The sequence below is a fragment of the Meriones unguiculatus genome, chromosome 19 (assembly GCF_030254825.1).
Source record: "Meriones unguiculatus strain TT.TT164.6M chromosome 19, Bangor_MerUng_6.1, whole genome shotgun sequence".
Classification (NCBI taxonomy): domain Eukaryota; kingdom Metazoa; phylum Chordata; class Mammalia; order Rodentia; family Muridae; genus Meriones; species Meriones unguiculatus.
In genome coordinates, this window is record NC_083366.1 from 20577083 (window position 1) to 20594844 (window position 17762).

At 44.0% G+C, this 17762-nt stretch overlaps 1 protein-coding gene across 1 annotated transcript in view; it reads left to right on the forward strand.

The window, feature by feature from the left end:
* Itih5 (inter-alpha-trypsin inhibitor heavy chain 5) overlaps positions 1 to 17762 on the forward strand; it is a 95422-nt gene that overhangs the window by 47008 nt on the left and 30652 nt on the right. Inside the window, exons 6-7 of the mRNA XM_021631834.2 lie at positions 1134 to 1303; positions 2140 to 2256. Of these exons, the coding sequence (XP_021487509.1) occupies positions 1134 to 1303; positions 2140 to 2256 (287 nt within the window). The remainder of the gene's footprint in view (positions 1 to 1133; positions 1304 to 2139; positions 2257 to 17762) is intronic.

The window sequence follows — 17762 nt, forward strand, 5'->3', positions numbered from 1 at the left end:
ACACAAACCATTTACTCCAAGGAAAAGAACAGAGAGGGAGGGGTTCACTTGGCAAACTAGATTGTTATGTTCCATGGCCTTTTTAATTTATTCTGCTCTCCAACTCCCATGTTTACATTTTTAAAAAGTGATACAACTTATGTGTAAGTCTTGATGAGTTATATACATGTATACACATTTACACTAGGTACAGCCATTTTGCTACATTGTACATCAAACATAGGGCACTTCCCTTCAAAGATTCTTTTCAAGCTAGTGCCTTCCCTCCCAAAGGAGCACTCACCCTGCCTTTGGATAAGCTGTGTTTGACTTTGAACTCGGTGTAAGTGGAGAATAGAGAATATGCTCTCCAATGCTCTCCCTCAACATGACCATGAGCACCATCAGTAGAGTTTCCATGGTGCTTCTGCCATTTTGACAGTCAGAAACCATCCCACGTGTGACGTGTCCATCATTCCATATTGAGTCCCTCCCACTTTTCAAATGCTTAAGTTTGATAATAACAAAGTTGGTGTGGTGCTTACCGTAAACTAGGCTGGTGATAAGTATAGCATGTCACTAGAGGCTTTCAAGAACATGACATCAGTACTACCATTAACGTGTTTTACGGAAGGCTTGGCAGCCTAGGCAAAGACTCCCACCTGGTACGATGTGGATCAGTATGTGAACATGGGTTCTTGTGACTCAGTGTGACGGTTAATCCTGTCAACTTGACAGGACCCAGAAACACCAAGGGGACGAGCCTCTGTATATCTGTGGGATTACTTAGATCTGGTTTATTGAGGTAGAAAAGATAGCCCTAACTATGGGTGCTACTGTTCCAAGAGATGGAGTTCTGGGCCGAATAAAAAGGACAAGGTAAGCTGAATACACATTCACGTCTCTGCTTTCTGAACTTGGCTGCAAGATGGCCAGCTTCCACTCCATTCCGGCTTGTAGTCGCTCAAACTATGGGCCAAAATAAACCTTTCCTTTCTTGAGAGGTTAACAAAAGTTCCTAGAAGATACTAGGAGGACTTCAAACACCTAATAGACTAAAGTTTAACATCCAGTGTCCATTCAAAAAGTTAATTCTTTTCAGGAAAAAATATATATAATTTCAGTTATTTGTTGTGTTTATATCCTACCTGCAGGCGATTTGGGTCCTCCTCCTTCTACTGTGGTCAACCAAAATGAAACTTTTGCCAAAGTTATTTTTAAGCCTACCGTCGTCCAACAAGCTAAGATTGCCCAGAATGGAATTTTGGGAGATTTCATCATTCGATATGATGTCAAGAGAGAACAGAACATTGGTGACATCCAGGTAATGGCTCCCATGATGCTGCCATATATGAAGCTCGATCCTTTCTGTTCAGTTCAGAACTGTGCATTCCGATACTTAGATCTTTCTGGTTCTTAGTAAAACGATTTAAACCCAAAATATGTCTTCAAAGAGACCAGTGGCGCTCCCTGCTCTGCCAAGCGTACCTATTTCGTGCTTCAGTAACCTGGACAGCAAATGCAATCTATAATATAATTTTCCCTGTGGTGTTTTAGATGAGGTTAGAATTTTACCACTTCTTCAACTTTAATTAAAAGAGACTGTTCCGTAGCTTATTTCCCTTTAGGTTGCATTGCTCCAGAGACAAGGTGGGAATGTTAAAATGTGTGGCTGTGCACAGAGAATGCAGACGACCTTGCTATCTTACCGTGTAAGATGCTTAGTGAAAACAGAGAACGAAAGAAGCAGGATTCTCAGGAAGGAAGGTCAGAGGGAGATGCGTGATTAGAGTTGATGGCTTGTCATGGTCTGTGTATCTATGTACCCACATATGCATTTGTATTAGTTTTAAGGTAATTCAGATTGAACATGCACTACCTTATAAACACATGCTGGACAAGCATTCTGTCACTGAGCTACCCCTCCATTCCATGATGACTATATCTAAAAGAGCTGACTCTACTTGACTATATTAATAAACACCTAATTCACTTGGAGGGATAAAGACTGTAGATAATTTGTTCTTTTGTTCTTGTGTAGAATGTAACCCCAGACTGTTTCATGCCAACTTTGTGTTCTAGAAGTTCCAGAGGCTGTTCTAGTCACCTCCTTCCTTTTTCTGAATGCTACTTTAGTTACTTTATTTTCCTCTCCACCAGGTTCTAAATGGTTACTTCGTGCATTACTTTGCTCCTAAAAACCTCCCTCCTTTACCCAAGAATGTGATTTTCGTGCTTGACATCAGTGCCTCCATGGTGGGAGCGAAACTCCAGCAGGTGAGTGGGGGCCACCTGCCCATTGATTGCTGCTCATGCTTTTGCCTGGGGCAGTGATCTGCCTTGGGAATGACATTCAGTTGATGCCAAATGTTCATTTTACCACCCATATACTCCTAGTTATGGACATCCTCAAGCTGACTCATGTAAGCCATTGGTAGAATCTACAGATTTAAGAAAACAGAGGGACTGGCTAGAGAAACACTGGCAGAGAGGATAATGTGAGTGAAACTAGAACATACTGAGAGAGCCGCTCAGCAGTATAGTCAGCCCACCATGCTGAGACACTTTAGAACACAAATAGGGGATCAAGGCAGAAGGAACACAAGTTTCAGGCTAGCCTGTTGTACATAGCAAGTTTCAGGAAAGTTTCTGGACAGTATGGGCTATGTAGTGACACCTGGTTCAAAACAAGGCAAAACTAAACAAAACAGTACAGTATTAACAAAAATTGTGTCCAGTGAGGATTCCGTGTGAACAATGGAATCAAGCCCTTGGAAGTACCTTTGGCATATTCTCGGGTCTCAAAAATTCAGGAGCAGTTCTTACAAAAATCTGCACCCCCACCAACACACACAATTCCAAGCTCAGAGGGGTCATTGGAGGACATTTACACTGCTTGTTGGTTGGCTTCTATTGTTGCTGCGGAAAGTCAGTAAAATTTTAACTTTGTGTTCTCTTCAGGGGAAGTACGTATTGGTGTCTGATTTTGTGATTTTTCTCATTTAGTTTGGCTTTCTGTGGTTTTAGAGTAGTGGATTCTTTTGTATTCTTCCTGAGAAGTTTGCCTTTCATACTTTATCAGTCTGTGAATTCATGGCTGTGATGATCAGCTTTCATTGTCAACTGGTCACAATCTAGACTCAGCTGCGAAGGGCCCATCTGGATGGGGTTGTCCTGTGGCATGTCTGGGGGATCTTTACTGTGTTAACTGAGGTGAGAATATTCCCTCCTCACTGTGGGCGGCATCATCCCCTAGGGGACTCTGAACTGTTTAAAAGTGGAGAAGGTATCCAACCATGCTTGGGGAGAATGTCCTGCTTCAATGGCTATAAAGGCCTGAATGATCATGGCTGCATCACACTGTTGTGAGACTCTAATCTTGCATATATACCACAGGCAAACCAAGGAGACCAACACCAGAAGGCCTGCTAACGCTCCCATGCCCGCCCATTCCTTCAGATGATTCATGGCTGCAGCAATCCATGATGATAATCCTGTGGCTAGTCCTGCGTCCACTCTGGTAGAATTTACTGTGACTTTGGGTGGATGACACCTAAATGAACATCGGTACAAAGTCCCAATTTATTTCTAATATCAGAGATCAGACCTCTACTCTTGCCTGATGTGTCTAAAACAAAAAGGGGGAACTGTAGAGAGCTGCGGAATGCTATGCCTTAAAGATGGAGCTGGTTTCCGCCTTCCACCTTCCCGATGGTGAGTGCTCTCTGTCATGAACAATTCCACATTTGGCTAAGGCTGAGGATCTGGCTTGCTTCCATGTATGTGGACCTATCTGCATTGCCCACGTGGCACGCCTGGGTTGGCTACCCAGAGGCTATTTAAGCTGTGGGCTGGCTTTCCCCAGGGTCCGAGGATTGTTCAAGGTTCCTGAATAAACTGCATTGAAAAAAAAAAAAGTGGAGAAGGGTAGCTGAGCATGTATATATGTATATGCATTCATTCCTAGAAGCACTGTATTGATTTATAACAGTAAACCTTTTCTAGATGAACCAAGGAGCTAAGTAAAAATAATCACTGAGCTTCATTTAAAGCTAGGAAAAAAATAGGTTCATTATTAACTAGTTTTATAGCCAAGAGCAAAAGATAAAAGTAATTGCAAAGAATAAAAGCAATTATTTCAGGTAAAAAAAAAATAAACTTCTGCTACAAATTAAAAGCAAAAACAATAAATGACTGGAAAGCCATAAGCAGGAAAAACATAATTTTGTCATCCATAAACAATGAACTATTCCAGATCAATAGGAAATAAGCCTGCATAAGAAAGTGAACAAAGAATGTAAGACAGTCCATGAGAGGAAAAATATTACTAAGGTTATGGAAAAGACAGGCAACCATATTAACAACAACAACAGCAAGAAGCTATTGACGGGATTTGTAGAGTGCTTGACACTTAGCATCCATGAAGGCTTGGTTCTGTCTCCAACAGGGCACAAATAGGATGTAGTGGTACACTCCTGTCATCCCAGTGCTCAGGAGGTGGAGGCAGGAGGATTAGAAGTTCAAAGTTATCCTTCAGTACATAGCAAGTTGTATGCTGCCTGGGATATACGAGAGCTTATTTAAAACACTCACACTCTCACACGCACACACATAAAGAAAACAACATAAAAATACTATTTTTAATCACCACAGTTTTAAACTATAAAATTTATAAATTACTTATACGGACACTTTGACTTATATGCAGTTTTATGCATTTTTTCAGTATAAATATTCAGTATTAGTATCTACAAGTATAAAGTTTGCATTACTTCTCAATAGAGGATTAAGAAGTACCAAAGTTGGAAAATGCTCAGCCAGGCCACTGTTATGACCCTGTTCATGCCAAGACCATTCATTCCCTAAGGCTGAAACAATTCAACGGGCTCATCTTCGGGTGCCTGAGTGACTCCAAGACCAGTCTGTTTCAGGACACAAGGTCCTCCACTTCTGACAAGATGGTGGTCAAAGATTTTTCTTACCTATAAGTAGGCTTGCTGTCCACATGTGGTCAGGCTGAGTGAGGCTCAAGCGTTGTAAGTTCAAGAGCAGCCAGGGTTATATACCACAATCCTGTCTAAGAAAAAACAAAACAAAACAAAACAAAACAAAACAAAAAAAACAATGAAAGGAGATAAAAGAAAGAAAGAAATCCTACCAAATAACCTTCAGAAAAGCAATTTTTTTTCGATGCAGGGTCTCTCATTGAACTTGGAGTTCTCTGTTTGCCTAGACTGGCTGTGGAGGATCTTTCTGTCTCTGCCTCCCTGGTGGTGGGATTACATACATATGGTGCCATGTGCCATTTGTGCTGGGGATGAAATTTAGGTTCTTATATTTGCATGGTAAGCCCTCTATAGGCTGGACTGTCTCTCCAGCCACTTGAAGGCCTTTTAAAAGTGTAACAGGGCACACATTCAACTTGATTTTATTATCCTAAGTGTGCTACATGAATTATATAATGTGGAAATGTTTAGTATTTATAACCACTTCACTACCATCCCGTTTAACTGATGAAAGCTGAGCACAGGTCCATAACCTGCATGGTGAGTGAGGGTTCAGGCTTTTGTGCTGTGAAGCCCGTGAACCAAACCACAAAACTGTCACACTGTTATGCAGGCGACAATGTGCAGCAGAGAGAGGTGTAAACGGGTACAAGGTCAGTGCTATTTCTAAGTGTAAGGCTTAATTGAGAAGGCTGCATTCTGGAAGGCATGTGTCTCCTTGCTTTATGAAAGAGCAATCCAATGACTGATGTGAGACCATTGCTATTCTTTCTTCTGTCATTTCTGGACATTAAAACCTCATTCCTTGCTAGTCACTGTCGGTTTGGCATGCACGCCGCTGGCTTCTAAGCAACAGCGTGGCCTCTTTCCAGGAGAACCACCCTGGAACAGCCAAACACATGTCTGAGCAATTTGCAAAGGCCCTTGCTGCCTTGAGTGGTTTTGCAAACTCCCATTTTAGCAATCCATAGTTTCTCCAAGGCCACAGGACTGGGTGAAAAGCTCAGTTGGCTCATGGTAGAGTTTCATAGACGGTGCTGTATAACTGGTGAAAAAGACAATTGTTGTAAGCATAAGGCTTTCATATTGTGTCAACAGGCTTGGCAATATGAGACATTTGTCACAGGTCCACTTGGATGTTGTTACGAATCATTCTCCATGCATTTGGCTTCTCAAAACTTTGACAGGCTTGGACAATTTTACTGTTCTTCTCATAGGACTAGGAGTATAGTTGGTATTTATTAATTACTCAAGGGCTGGACATAATTACTCAAGGGCTCAATTGATAAAGGCAGTGGCCATGTAAGCCAGATGACCTGAATTTGCCCTCCAAGGACTGGCCTCTGACCTCTACACCTGCACCATGTGTACATGATGGTTTGTATGAACACAACACCCACACACATGCACATGCACACACACACACACACACACACACACACGAAGTGTTTACAATTATAAAAAAAAACTTACTCAAACAATTGGTTAATAATGAACTGTAAAGATAAAGATGAGGAGATGGCTCTGTCAGCCAAGCGGCTGCCATGCAGGAATGAAAGCCTGGATTTGGATCCCCAGCATCCATGTAAAGGAGGCTGGGTCCAGTGGCACTTCCCCTTACTCTCACTACCAGGGAGGCAGACACAGGAGCATCCCTATGGGTTACTGGGAGACAGTCTAGCAGGATTGGGGAGCTCCAGGTTCAGTGAAAAGGCCGTCTCAGAAAAATGAAGAAGACATGTGATGCTCTGGCCTCCACACACATGTGAGCACAGGCATGAATACACGCTGTGCCCACACAAACTGTAAGGTTCCTTTTAACTGAAAACAAATGCATTCTCGGTAGGGGGCTTGTCTGTAACGGGGAACCCCTAAACCTATATGCATCCGGAATTTCCTGGTTCTCTTCCTAATCCAGTGGTAACGTGCATCAGATGCTAGGGTTTCCAGTTTAGGAGCCGTGGCAATGCCTCCCTCTGGTAGCTGGCACACACTTAGCTATCTGTCTCCCGTGCGGTTTTGCTGATGGCTGTGTTGAGAGATGGCTCTGGCATTGGGTGAGAAAGACTCTGCTTCTCAGCCCACACTTGTAAAGTGTCAGCTGAAGAGGCTGACAGGAAGAGGCAATGTGACCTGGGTACTTGTCTTTCTTCTGCCTCTTAACGAACACAGCTAAGGCATGAGTGTTTGCAAACATGCCTGTCCTGGGGAACATTAGTGATGACACTGTGACTACTAAATGCTTTCTTTCTTTCTTTCTTTCTTTCTTTCTTTCTTTCTTTCTTTCTTTCTTTCTTTCTTTCTTTTTTTTTCTGGGCTGGAAAGATGGCTTAGTGGGTGAAGAAACTTGCTTTCATGCCTGATGAACTGAGTTCAATTCTTTTGAATTCTTTTGAATTCAATTGAATTCAATTCAATTCTCAATTCTTGAGACCTACAATTCTTGAGGAAGAGTTTACGGAGGAAGAGCTGTCCTGGGACTCCCTTCCCTCTTCCACACACACACATATTCACACAGATAAATAAATGTAATTAAAAAAATACATTTTTTTCTTGATCAAAGCTCATAGTTTTTCTCTAATTTGTACAGTTATTATTATTATTTTAACCTTTTATCTTGGTCTATATGAGAGAGAGAGACGGACAAACACAGGCAGACAGACAGAAAGAGACAGACACACACAGAGAGAATGAGCAAGTGCAGGTTCTATGGGGCATGAGTGGAAATCAGCTTTGACTGTTGGTCCTTCCCTTCTACTTTGTTGGAGATGCTGATGCTTATTGTTCCATCACTGCGTAGGCCAGACTAGCTGACTGTGAGCTTCCAGGAATGCTCTTGTCTACACCTTACACCTCACCACGGGAACACTGGCCTTACAGTGGCTCACTCCTTCATCTGGCGTGTAAGAGGTACTGGGTATCTGAACTCAAATCCGCATGTTCCTGCCACAAGTGCTTTGCCCACTGAGCCATCTGTCCAGCCCTCTGATTGCTATCTCTCTCTTATCTGATCTATATGATCTGATCTATTGCTTTCGTCTTCACCATGAGGCCTGGCTCTGTGACCTCTTTGACAAACACAGTGATTGAACGGACCATTTCCCACGTGTTTCTCGTGTTGGGATTGCCCTGACACTTGTTCTCACACGCTGTACCACTCTGTGCCAGTCCTGGGTTCCCAGGTAGCTTGGATAGTTGTCTTTCAGTCTCTCGTTAATTTGGTAGAGAATATCAAGGAGTGAAGAACAACATGCATAGCATCCCTTGTCTATCCTTCCCACCTACCAGGTGCGAGGACTTTGCTCTAGTGTCCTGTGTAACAGATTATGCTTCATTCACATGTGTGTTTTATGTTTTTTACGCTACCACTTTCTTCCAGAGTGTTCCAAATCTAGCTCCCAAGAGCTGCCTGTATTATTTCTTATGTTACCTTCCAGGTGAACTGTCTGTGAGCTCCATAGACTTGGGGACATCTTAGTTTTAAGTATTAGAGAAGGTATGCCCAGCGCTAATCATAAGAACATTGGATTTACCTTGTAATTTTAGTTATAATGATGAACTTTATTATTTTTTTAAGTTTTTATTGGTTCTTCGTGAGTTTCGCATCATCCATCCCAATCCCACTCATCTCCTTGTCCCTTCCTATCTGCCCTATACCCTTGCAACCTGCCCCCCCAAAAAATAAAAACAAAAAATTTAAAAATAACCAAAAACAAAACAAAGCATAGAAGACGTCTTGCTGTGGAAACTGTAGTGCGTCTCAGTGGTCACACAGTCTTTCCTCCTGTCCACAATTTTCACTTGCAAACGTTCATTGCAGCGAATCATTGGTCTGGTTCAAGGCCTCTGGATTGTGCTACACAAGCAATAGTGGATCCTCACTGGGACTTCTCTCAGTTATCTCACTGGTGCCCGGTGTCATGGAGATCCCGCAGCTTTAGCTCTGCAGGACCAACCCTTTCACATGCTCCAGCAGTTCACAGACAGCAGTTCAAAGATGAGGTAGATTTGGGGGTAGGCCAACTCAAAGCCCTGAATCTGAGCCTGCATGGTAGCTGAGTTGATCACCAGCTCTCCTGTTCCCACACCACCAGGGCAAGCTCTCTGACACTGCCTTGGCTAGCTCACCAAGTATGGCAGCCAGCAAGAGGCAGGGTCAGCTCTCCTGCTCTCATGTCCTCAAGGCCAGCTCACCCACACCCATGACACCAGAGCCAGCTCTGCTGTGCTGCCCAGTCTAGGTGCTGGGGCTCACTCTGCACCTAGAGCAGCAGCTGGTGAGAGATGGGGTCTGCTCTCTAGAGTAAGGGAGCCAGTGAGGGGCAGGGCCTGCTCTGCACAGCCCCTGGACATCTATGTGGTCCCAGGAAGCAGCCCAGACCAGGGATTTCTGCATGGTCTTTAGCGGTAATATGAGTCATGAACATTGACACAGACCCCCTCTCTGCATGGCCACAAACACAGAGGCAGCATGGGCTGGGGCTTCACCATGGCTTCAGGTGGTGAGACAAGTTATTCACAACAGATTATTCCTCTCCACCCTCAGGTCTCCAGTTACACCTCTCTTCACAGTGCCTCAAACTGTTCCGCTTCTCTTTCTCTCCCGTCTGCCCATCACGTACTTGTACATTTTAGTGGTTCCTACAGCAGCTGGGACACAGGATGGTTGGCCTCTGAGTGTCCTCCTCTGCCTGTGCTACATAGCATGGCCTTACTGTGTATTTTTAAAGGTACACTGCATACTATCAGTACTTTCTTATCAAGCACACTTTGTAAAAATATACTTCTTATGTGCTTATGTATGTGCCTGTGCTAATGTCTATGCACACATGTGTGCAGTTCTCGTGCACATGTGTATTTGTGCATGTGGTGGCCAGAAGCTGATCTTGGAGGGCTTCCTCAATCATTCTCCATTATACTTTTGGAGACAGTGTTTTCCACGGATCCTGGCGTTCGCCATTAGACTGGACTGGCTAGAAAGCATGCTCTGGTGGTCCTCCTCTTGTTTCTGTCTCCCCAGCCTGAATTTCAGGCATTACGTGAGTGTTAGGAATCCAAACTCAATTCCTCATGCTTGAATGGTAGGCACATGCTGACTGAGCTATCTCCCCACCCCAACATCACTTTTTATACACCTCACCATTTAGTCTTTTGGCAATCCAGTGAAAATATAGATACTGTCACCTCTTTTATATGATATGGTGGTGAGCAGGGGCATGACGTCATGAGGGCTAAAAGACACAAAGTTAAAAGAAGAAAGTTAGGATTGAAACTGACCCCAAGCCTACTCTTACGCTCCCCGAGGTGACATTAGTCATGGACTGCCTCTCAAACTTTGAGTCTCCACCTCCTCTTGTTGGCACGGAATGTGAGGGAGAATGTGGCACAGCACAGGTGAACGCACACAGAAATCACCTTCCCAGAGGCGCCAGCCGGCAGCTGGTGCCACGAAAAACTAATGAAGTGATTCTGCTTGCCACACAGAATGAATAAGTAACTCATTCTTATTTAACACGGAGCGCACCTTGGGTATAAACAGGGTGGCATATTTCTTTCCCTTTCATGATTCGGTTGGACAGGTTGAACCTGAGCACGAAGACTGTGGCGGTGCTAAGTGAAGACATGACTGTGACATCCAATAATGCCCAAAAGTCCAGCACACAGTTTCCCCAAGTCTGCCTACCTTCCACATTTTGAAAGGAGAGATTTTAGAAGATACCAGGGTATAAAATGGAGTCGCTTTTATGTGATGAGGATCAAGGGAGGTAGTGGGCAATGACCCAGCAAAGGGGAGGAGTGAGGTAGACATGAGCAGTGGAATTCAAAGTGTCTCACCAGACTTGTGGCTTGCTCAGGAGGATAAAGCTTCTAGAATAGATGAAGGCTCTCGGAAAGAATGCGTGTTACAAGCATAGCAAATGAAGAGTGTGCCTAAAAAAATGGGCGGGAGGGATTAGAAGACACAGACTGTGTGGCATCACACAAGTGAAAATTAGTACAAAACACTGGGTATTCTGAGTGGCTGTTTAGATATTAGATATCATTGGAAACATCTACATTGGAAGACTTTCTGTGGCCTTAGGAAATAACAAGAGTCTAGCTTCCTTCTTCATGGTTCCTAGGGATCTGAAAATTTCCTAGAGAGGGCTAAGTAGATAGCTTCAGGCAGGTTGTTACCATTGTCACTTTCTGAAGTGATTTACTTTTATTTTACGTATATGACTGTTTGCCTGAATGTCTGTGTCTGTATAGCACACGCATGCCAGGTGCCTGAGGAGAACAGGATGAGTCCCCTGGAACAGAGTTACAGATGGTTGTGGGCTGGTGTGAGTGCTGGGAACCAAACTTATGTCTTCTGCAAGAGCAGCCAGCGTTCTTCATCTCTGAGCCATCCATGCACCCCCAGAATTCAGTAGCTGCTGACCACCACTGTTTATGCCTGCTCATTTGTTTCTGTGGGGTGGTGCTGGGGATTGAACCCAGGACTTCACATGTGCTAGGCAAGCGCTGTACCATTGAGCTATACCTCCAGCCCAGCCACTCTACTGCTTTTCTGCCGGAGTAGCCATAGATAACATGCAAAGAAGTAGGAATGTCATATTCTAATAAAACTTTATTTTTTTTTCTTCAGCATAAACTGAGATCTGGGTTCTGCTGTGGGCCACAGTTGCTGACCTATCACCTAGTCCACTGACTAACCCACATGTGACTAGAGTCATTTCAGCTCGATTCTTATTTAGCTGCCCTTGTTATCAGTGGGTGGATGTTTCGGGAATAGATTACAAAATAGAGATCTAGGACATGGTGCAGTGTACAAAGGACAGCAAGGAAAATGTGTGTGTCTGTGTCTGTCTGTCTGTCTGTCTGTCTGTCTGTCTGAGCCAAGATATGAAGTAATTAATATATGAGCAGAGGGCAAAATAGTTTTCTTGGGTCATGTGTAAACCCTGAGATTTATAGTTTCAAGAAAAAAAGTTCCTACCCATTTATAACATAGATAATAATTTTTTTTACCTGAGTTATTCAATGGGTATGTGTTTGTCTGCAAGTGTGCATGCATCACAACCCTTATAGGGAGGTCAGAGAACAACTTACTGGAGAGAGTTCTCTCTCTCCTTCTCCCATGTGGGTACCCGGATTAGAACTCAGGTCATCCAGTTTGGCAGCACGCACCTTTACCTGCCAACCCATCCTGCTATAATGCTGCTAACTTGAAGTACCTTAGAGCTATCCATCTACCAATGTGGCTTCAATGGCACCCGAGAGTTGCCTAAATGAGGACATGCTTAGACATGCAGAGGGTCTCTGAACACGGACACGTGGACTGCCACACAAAGAAAGCTGGTGGGCATCCTCCACTCAGCCGCTTGGGTTGCAGTTTGCCAGCCTCTGAAATCATGGCACCAGCTGGTAATGGAAAAACCCGATTTCTCTCTTTCCACTTCCTGAAGAGTTTGCCCCCTGCCCCCTGGCTGGGATTGGCAAAGTTTTTTCTACAAAAGGGCTATAGAGAGGCCGACCAGAAAGGACTGCAGGTAACAGAGATAAACAGTGTAAGTCGGAGAGAGTTAGATGAGATAACTGCTCTAAAAGTGCTTATGTGGGAGTCAGAAATCTTTGTCAGTCACAGCCTGGGCTGGGTGATTAACATTACAACCGGGTAAATTCCTCAGAGCTGACAGAGTACAGCCACCCAGTTCTCTTGTGTACAACACCTGGCTCTCCTCCAGGTTCCTTCCATCTTGGCTTTGAGTCCAGACTCAGATTCTCCAAGAACGAAACAAACACAATGATTGTGCGCTGTGAGAGAGAGGTGAGGCATGGGAGGGGTATGTAGATAAATAGGAGCCTTTTCTCCCAAGAAGCCAAAAGAAACAGAGAATTAGACAATATCAGCAAGCAAAGTGCTAGCCAGAGTAGAGATGGAAGCTTTGGTAATTGTACCTCAGGGTGAGGACCAGTGTGTATGTGCTGGAGGGTGGAGAGGAAGGCTTAGGGGGTGGCATGAGTGAGTCTAGAAGGTTTCGTGGAAGTCATCTGAGTGAATAAGAATGCGGGAAAGGCCTGTGCGGGCAGATGGGTAGCGTCCACAAAACTGTGAGACACTTAGTATTAGGTGGCGAGCCAGGTGCTAGGTATACATTTGTTACTCTCAGTGGTCTGATTGTAGATGCTTGATGAGCAGCCACTTTAGGTTTCTGCAGCGGCCCTGGCTTCCCTGTCACCAACTGTGACACAGTCGGCAGCTTTTCTATGTGAAGCTGCTCCTGCCAGTTTGCTTTATCACAGCAGCTGGAAAAGTAACCGATACAACGGACATGGGAGAATGAGTCGATTCAAGAAAGTATCACCAAGGGAAAGTCGCTGTAATAGAGGACATTAGCATTTTGCTGGGGAAGAGACAGGCTAAACATTCACACGTTATTCAAAGCCATTCTGCAGTGTTGGAGGCAGTGAAAGAATTCTAGGAATAAGAAAGAACTGAGTAGCAAAAATCATTGATGACAGGGGACGGTAAGAAGGAGCTGCCCTCAGGTGTAGGGCAGAGCAGGAGTGAGTTTGCTTGAGGAAAAGCATGAAGAAAGGCTGGAAATAGGAATGAACTCACCACAGAGTTGGGTGATAGCTTTGGAGTTGATAATATGAAAACTTCCCTGATAGGAACATTTGTAGAGAAAGTGAAATCAGAACAAGACCTTCAAATGTATAGCTGAGCTGCTAAATAAGCAAACAACACTGACAATCCAGGCCATGGCGGCTCACATCTCTAATCCCGGCACTTCGGAGAATTGCCATGAGTTGGAGGCAAGCCTGAGCTACACCGGAAGTTGTAGGCTAGTTTCAGGGTGAGATCCTGTTTCAAAACGAGAGAAAGGGAGGTAGAAGGGAGAAAGGAAGGAAGGATCACTGAAAAGCAAGTGGAGAACATTTAAGTTAGGTAATATTCCCCTGAGGGGTGTTAGTCTGCATAGCTCAGGGTTTAAGCATCTCCATGGGAACTTCAGATGAGAACTTGGACCCTCTGAGATGGACAGTTGAGACCTTGCACAGAGTTTGTTCCTTTGAAGACCCACACCTCCTAAAACATGTGAACAGCTGCCCGCTAACATGAGACCACAGGTGATGCTTTGCCTCTCTAGTCTACAGGCCTGCTTGGGATGGGAGTGAGAGAAGACTTTACTCATAACCATGAGGTTAGAGTAAAATAGCCCTGATATTTGAGCTGGTGATCAAACTGTGCAGTCAGTGATCCAGCAAATCTCTGATAACATATATAAAAGCCTTTTGAGCCAATGATAACCCAGAAGTTTCTTGAGAGACATAAGTCCGTGCTGCATAGTTTCCTCTCAAGAAAATTCCTCTCAGAAGGTATTAACAACCCAGGTGTCCCTCCTCAGGTCCCTAAAACAGGCTACAGAAAAACAGGAGAGTAAGGGGGCTGCCACAGACTTTGGAACCATATGCATAAGTGTGGAAGCCTGAAGGCAAGTACTCTGTGTTTAAGAATATAGTGGATTGTATTTCCAACAGGCTAAGAGCAAAGTGCTACAACTATCTGGAAAGGAAAGGGAGAGAAGTCAGGCCTGGAGATGTGGACTTGGGAAATCTCCAAAGAAGTGTTTCATCCAATCTGAAGAATGGATGAAATTCCGTTAGGGAGAAAGAGAGTCTAGGCCTTATGAGAGGGGAAATAGAAAGAGACGAGGTAGGAGGAGAGAAGGGATGTTGTCAATATGATGATTAAATCTAGAATAGATGAAGAGATATTTTAGAGATGGAATTTAGCACAATAATTAAAGCCCTTACAGCACCTTCTACTCATTGGCGCTACTATTCAGGGTGATGATCCAAGGTGTTGAACCACCTTCTTCTTCAGGGGACCACTTATGCACATTCATGTGGCCACCCCCAGTAGCACAGGAGCCTGCTTCTGCATCTCCCATACAAATCATAGCACACGGCCTTGTCTGTTGTATACATTGTGGTGTAGATACACCAGAGAGACGTTTGGGGCTTTCTATGGAGTAGTTGTGTGTCTTGAGGCTAAAGAGCAAGGAATGAGTCTGGAGAGATGGCTCAGCTGGTAAAGTGCTTATCATTCAAACATGAGGGCCAGAATCTGGCTCCTCAGCACCCACGTAAAAATCTGGGTTTGACAATGCATGTCTACAACTCAGTGCCAGGAGGTAGAGACAGGAGGATCACTGGGGCTCACTCGCCAGCCAGCCTAGCTCAATTGGTGAGTTTCTGGTTCAGTGTATGACCCTGTATCAAAAATTAAGGTAGTCTGAGGAAGACACCTGATATTGACCTCTCACCTCCACATACATGAACATGCACACACTTGCATGCACATACATGTTTACCCGACACAGCTATGAAACATACATTCACACAAAGATCCACAGAGGGCAAAATCATGACCTTACAGCAGCCATGTATGACTTTACAATTTCTGGGCAAATTATTGAGTCTGGTTCAGGCAGATCTGCTTCTATAAGAGCCAAACCCTGCTTCCCTTGGATGAACTGCTGACATTTTGCATTCTTAACATCCAACAACCCCAGTGAGCTGGCCGTTAGTCTGGATTGTGAAGAAAAGAGAGAGAAGTCATATAATCACAGAGCTAGACACTGAGTTTCTTTGATTCTCTGATATCTCATTATTGCTTGGATGTGATTACAATGTAAGTATGTGGGGGCAGACACACAAAAGTTTAGTTCACTGCATCGTACCTCGGGCTGTATCAAACGTGTAACTGACAGATGTAGGATCTGACCACCAAATATAAGCCAGCTGATCCTCTGTCATCTCTTCTAGTCTGCAAGGCCTCGAGAACAAGGTGGACATTCAGAAGGAAATCCTGGGGGCATTATTTATCTTCGTATCACAGCGACAGAATACCTGGCTGAACAATATAATGGAATTGGGGCTTATTTGACCTCTCAATTTCAAGTGGCCTCAGTCCATCATAGCAGGGAAGACATGGTAGAGCTCATGATGGGGGGGCGCATATGGTCAAAACTTGATCGCATAGCCGCAGACCAGGAAGTAAAAAAATCAGGCCAGGGGAGGCTGTAACCTTGAGAGGGCTGGTCCCTGTCACCTACATTCACCTTCCAGGTCCTCAGCTCTGAGTCTCCACAGCTGCAAACTGGGAATCAAGGGATGACACTGGGTGTGTTGCTTTTGTGCTCTGTCCCTGATTGAGGCAGCAGGGAGCTACGGAGACTGAGGAATCCGGGATGTTCTTAAGAATACTGGAGTAGCTTAGATAAATTGGTAGACTTAGGAAAATATCCAGAAGAGAAAAAAATGAGGTCTGGTGGATCATGTGGAAAATGAAGTTTTAGGGTCCCGTTTAAGCCAGAAACTAAGAATTATTCAACTGTTTTCATCTTGTCCACCTGTGTGTGGTATATATTGGTATACTATTTGAAACTCATACTAATGGGTAGCCTTGTGCTATTGGTTTCCTTTTGTTGTGGTTAATCTTCGATGTCCACTTGACTGTGTTCAGAGTCACCTAGCAATCACACCTATGTGCATGTCTGTGAGACTGTTTCCAGAAAGGCTTCTCTGTAGCTCCTGCCACCAAGGCTGGACTATCTCTGCTTTCTCTTCCACTTCTCTGTCTTGGTGGGCAATTCTCTCAAGTTGTGAGCTGAAAGAAGTCCTTAGTTTTCTCATGTCAACTATTTTGACACAACAAACTAATAGGCTTCCCCAAGGCAGAGTCAAGGGGCTTATATCTGTAAGGCTTTAGTTTTCCCCTCTCCATCTATCTGTGCTAACCCGTCTCTTTTCTATTCTGAATGCAATCTCCTCCAACAAATAAGGAAAACTAGAGAAAGGAATCAACCCAACAATTTACTTCCTGTCAACAAGCTGGCTTATGATCTCTTCCCTTCAATAACAAAAGTCTCACTTGTTCAACTTTGTGGCGACTTTAAGAGCATGGGAAAATGGATGGAGACGTGAGGGTATATCATCACTCTTCCTGCCTGACAGAAGGGAGTTCCACTTCCTCTAACCGAATATACAATCTAAGTCTTTGGTAAAGTGTGTTTATTTCTTACACAAGAGTTTAACAATTTTGCACTGAGTGTGGCTTTTTCCCAGCTTCTCTGTGTTCTTCTCTTTTATGGTCCTGGCGTTCCATATCCTGGGAAGTTAGAGCAAGAGCCCAAGCATGGACGTAAAGCCAAAGAAACCAGGAATCACAAGAACTCAAGACCTATGGGAGAGTTGTGTGGGACAAAGGCCAGTTGAATGACTCAAAGACCCAGAGCAGGAAAAAGCCAGGGTTCCACAGCCCAAGCATGCAGCTGGGCAAGAGAACCTTCATCCCTTAGAGCGGACTGCTTCATCAGTTCAGTCAGTAAGCTTGCCAGATAATGAATGAAGAACACAGTTACTAGGGAGACTCATGGCAAACGTGTGTGTTGCCGAGGTATGTAGGTAATATCAAGGGTCTTTTTTTTTTTTTTACTTTTTAAAAAAATTTATTAATTATACTTTAATCAAGGGTCTTTTTAAATCACTCTTCACCTTATATTGTTGAGACAAGAGCTCTCACTAAACCTTGAGCTCACCAGTTTAGCTAGGCTGGCCTGGCCCAATGAGCCTTACAGATCTTCCAATCCCTGCTTCCCGTTTCAACAGGGTTACAGGAACATGATGCATCACCAGTGGGTTTTTTGTGGGTTTTGTTTTTTGTAACATGGATATTATGGAATTTAAACTCACATGTCCATGCTTACACAACAAATACTT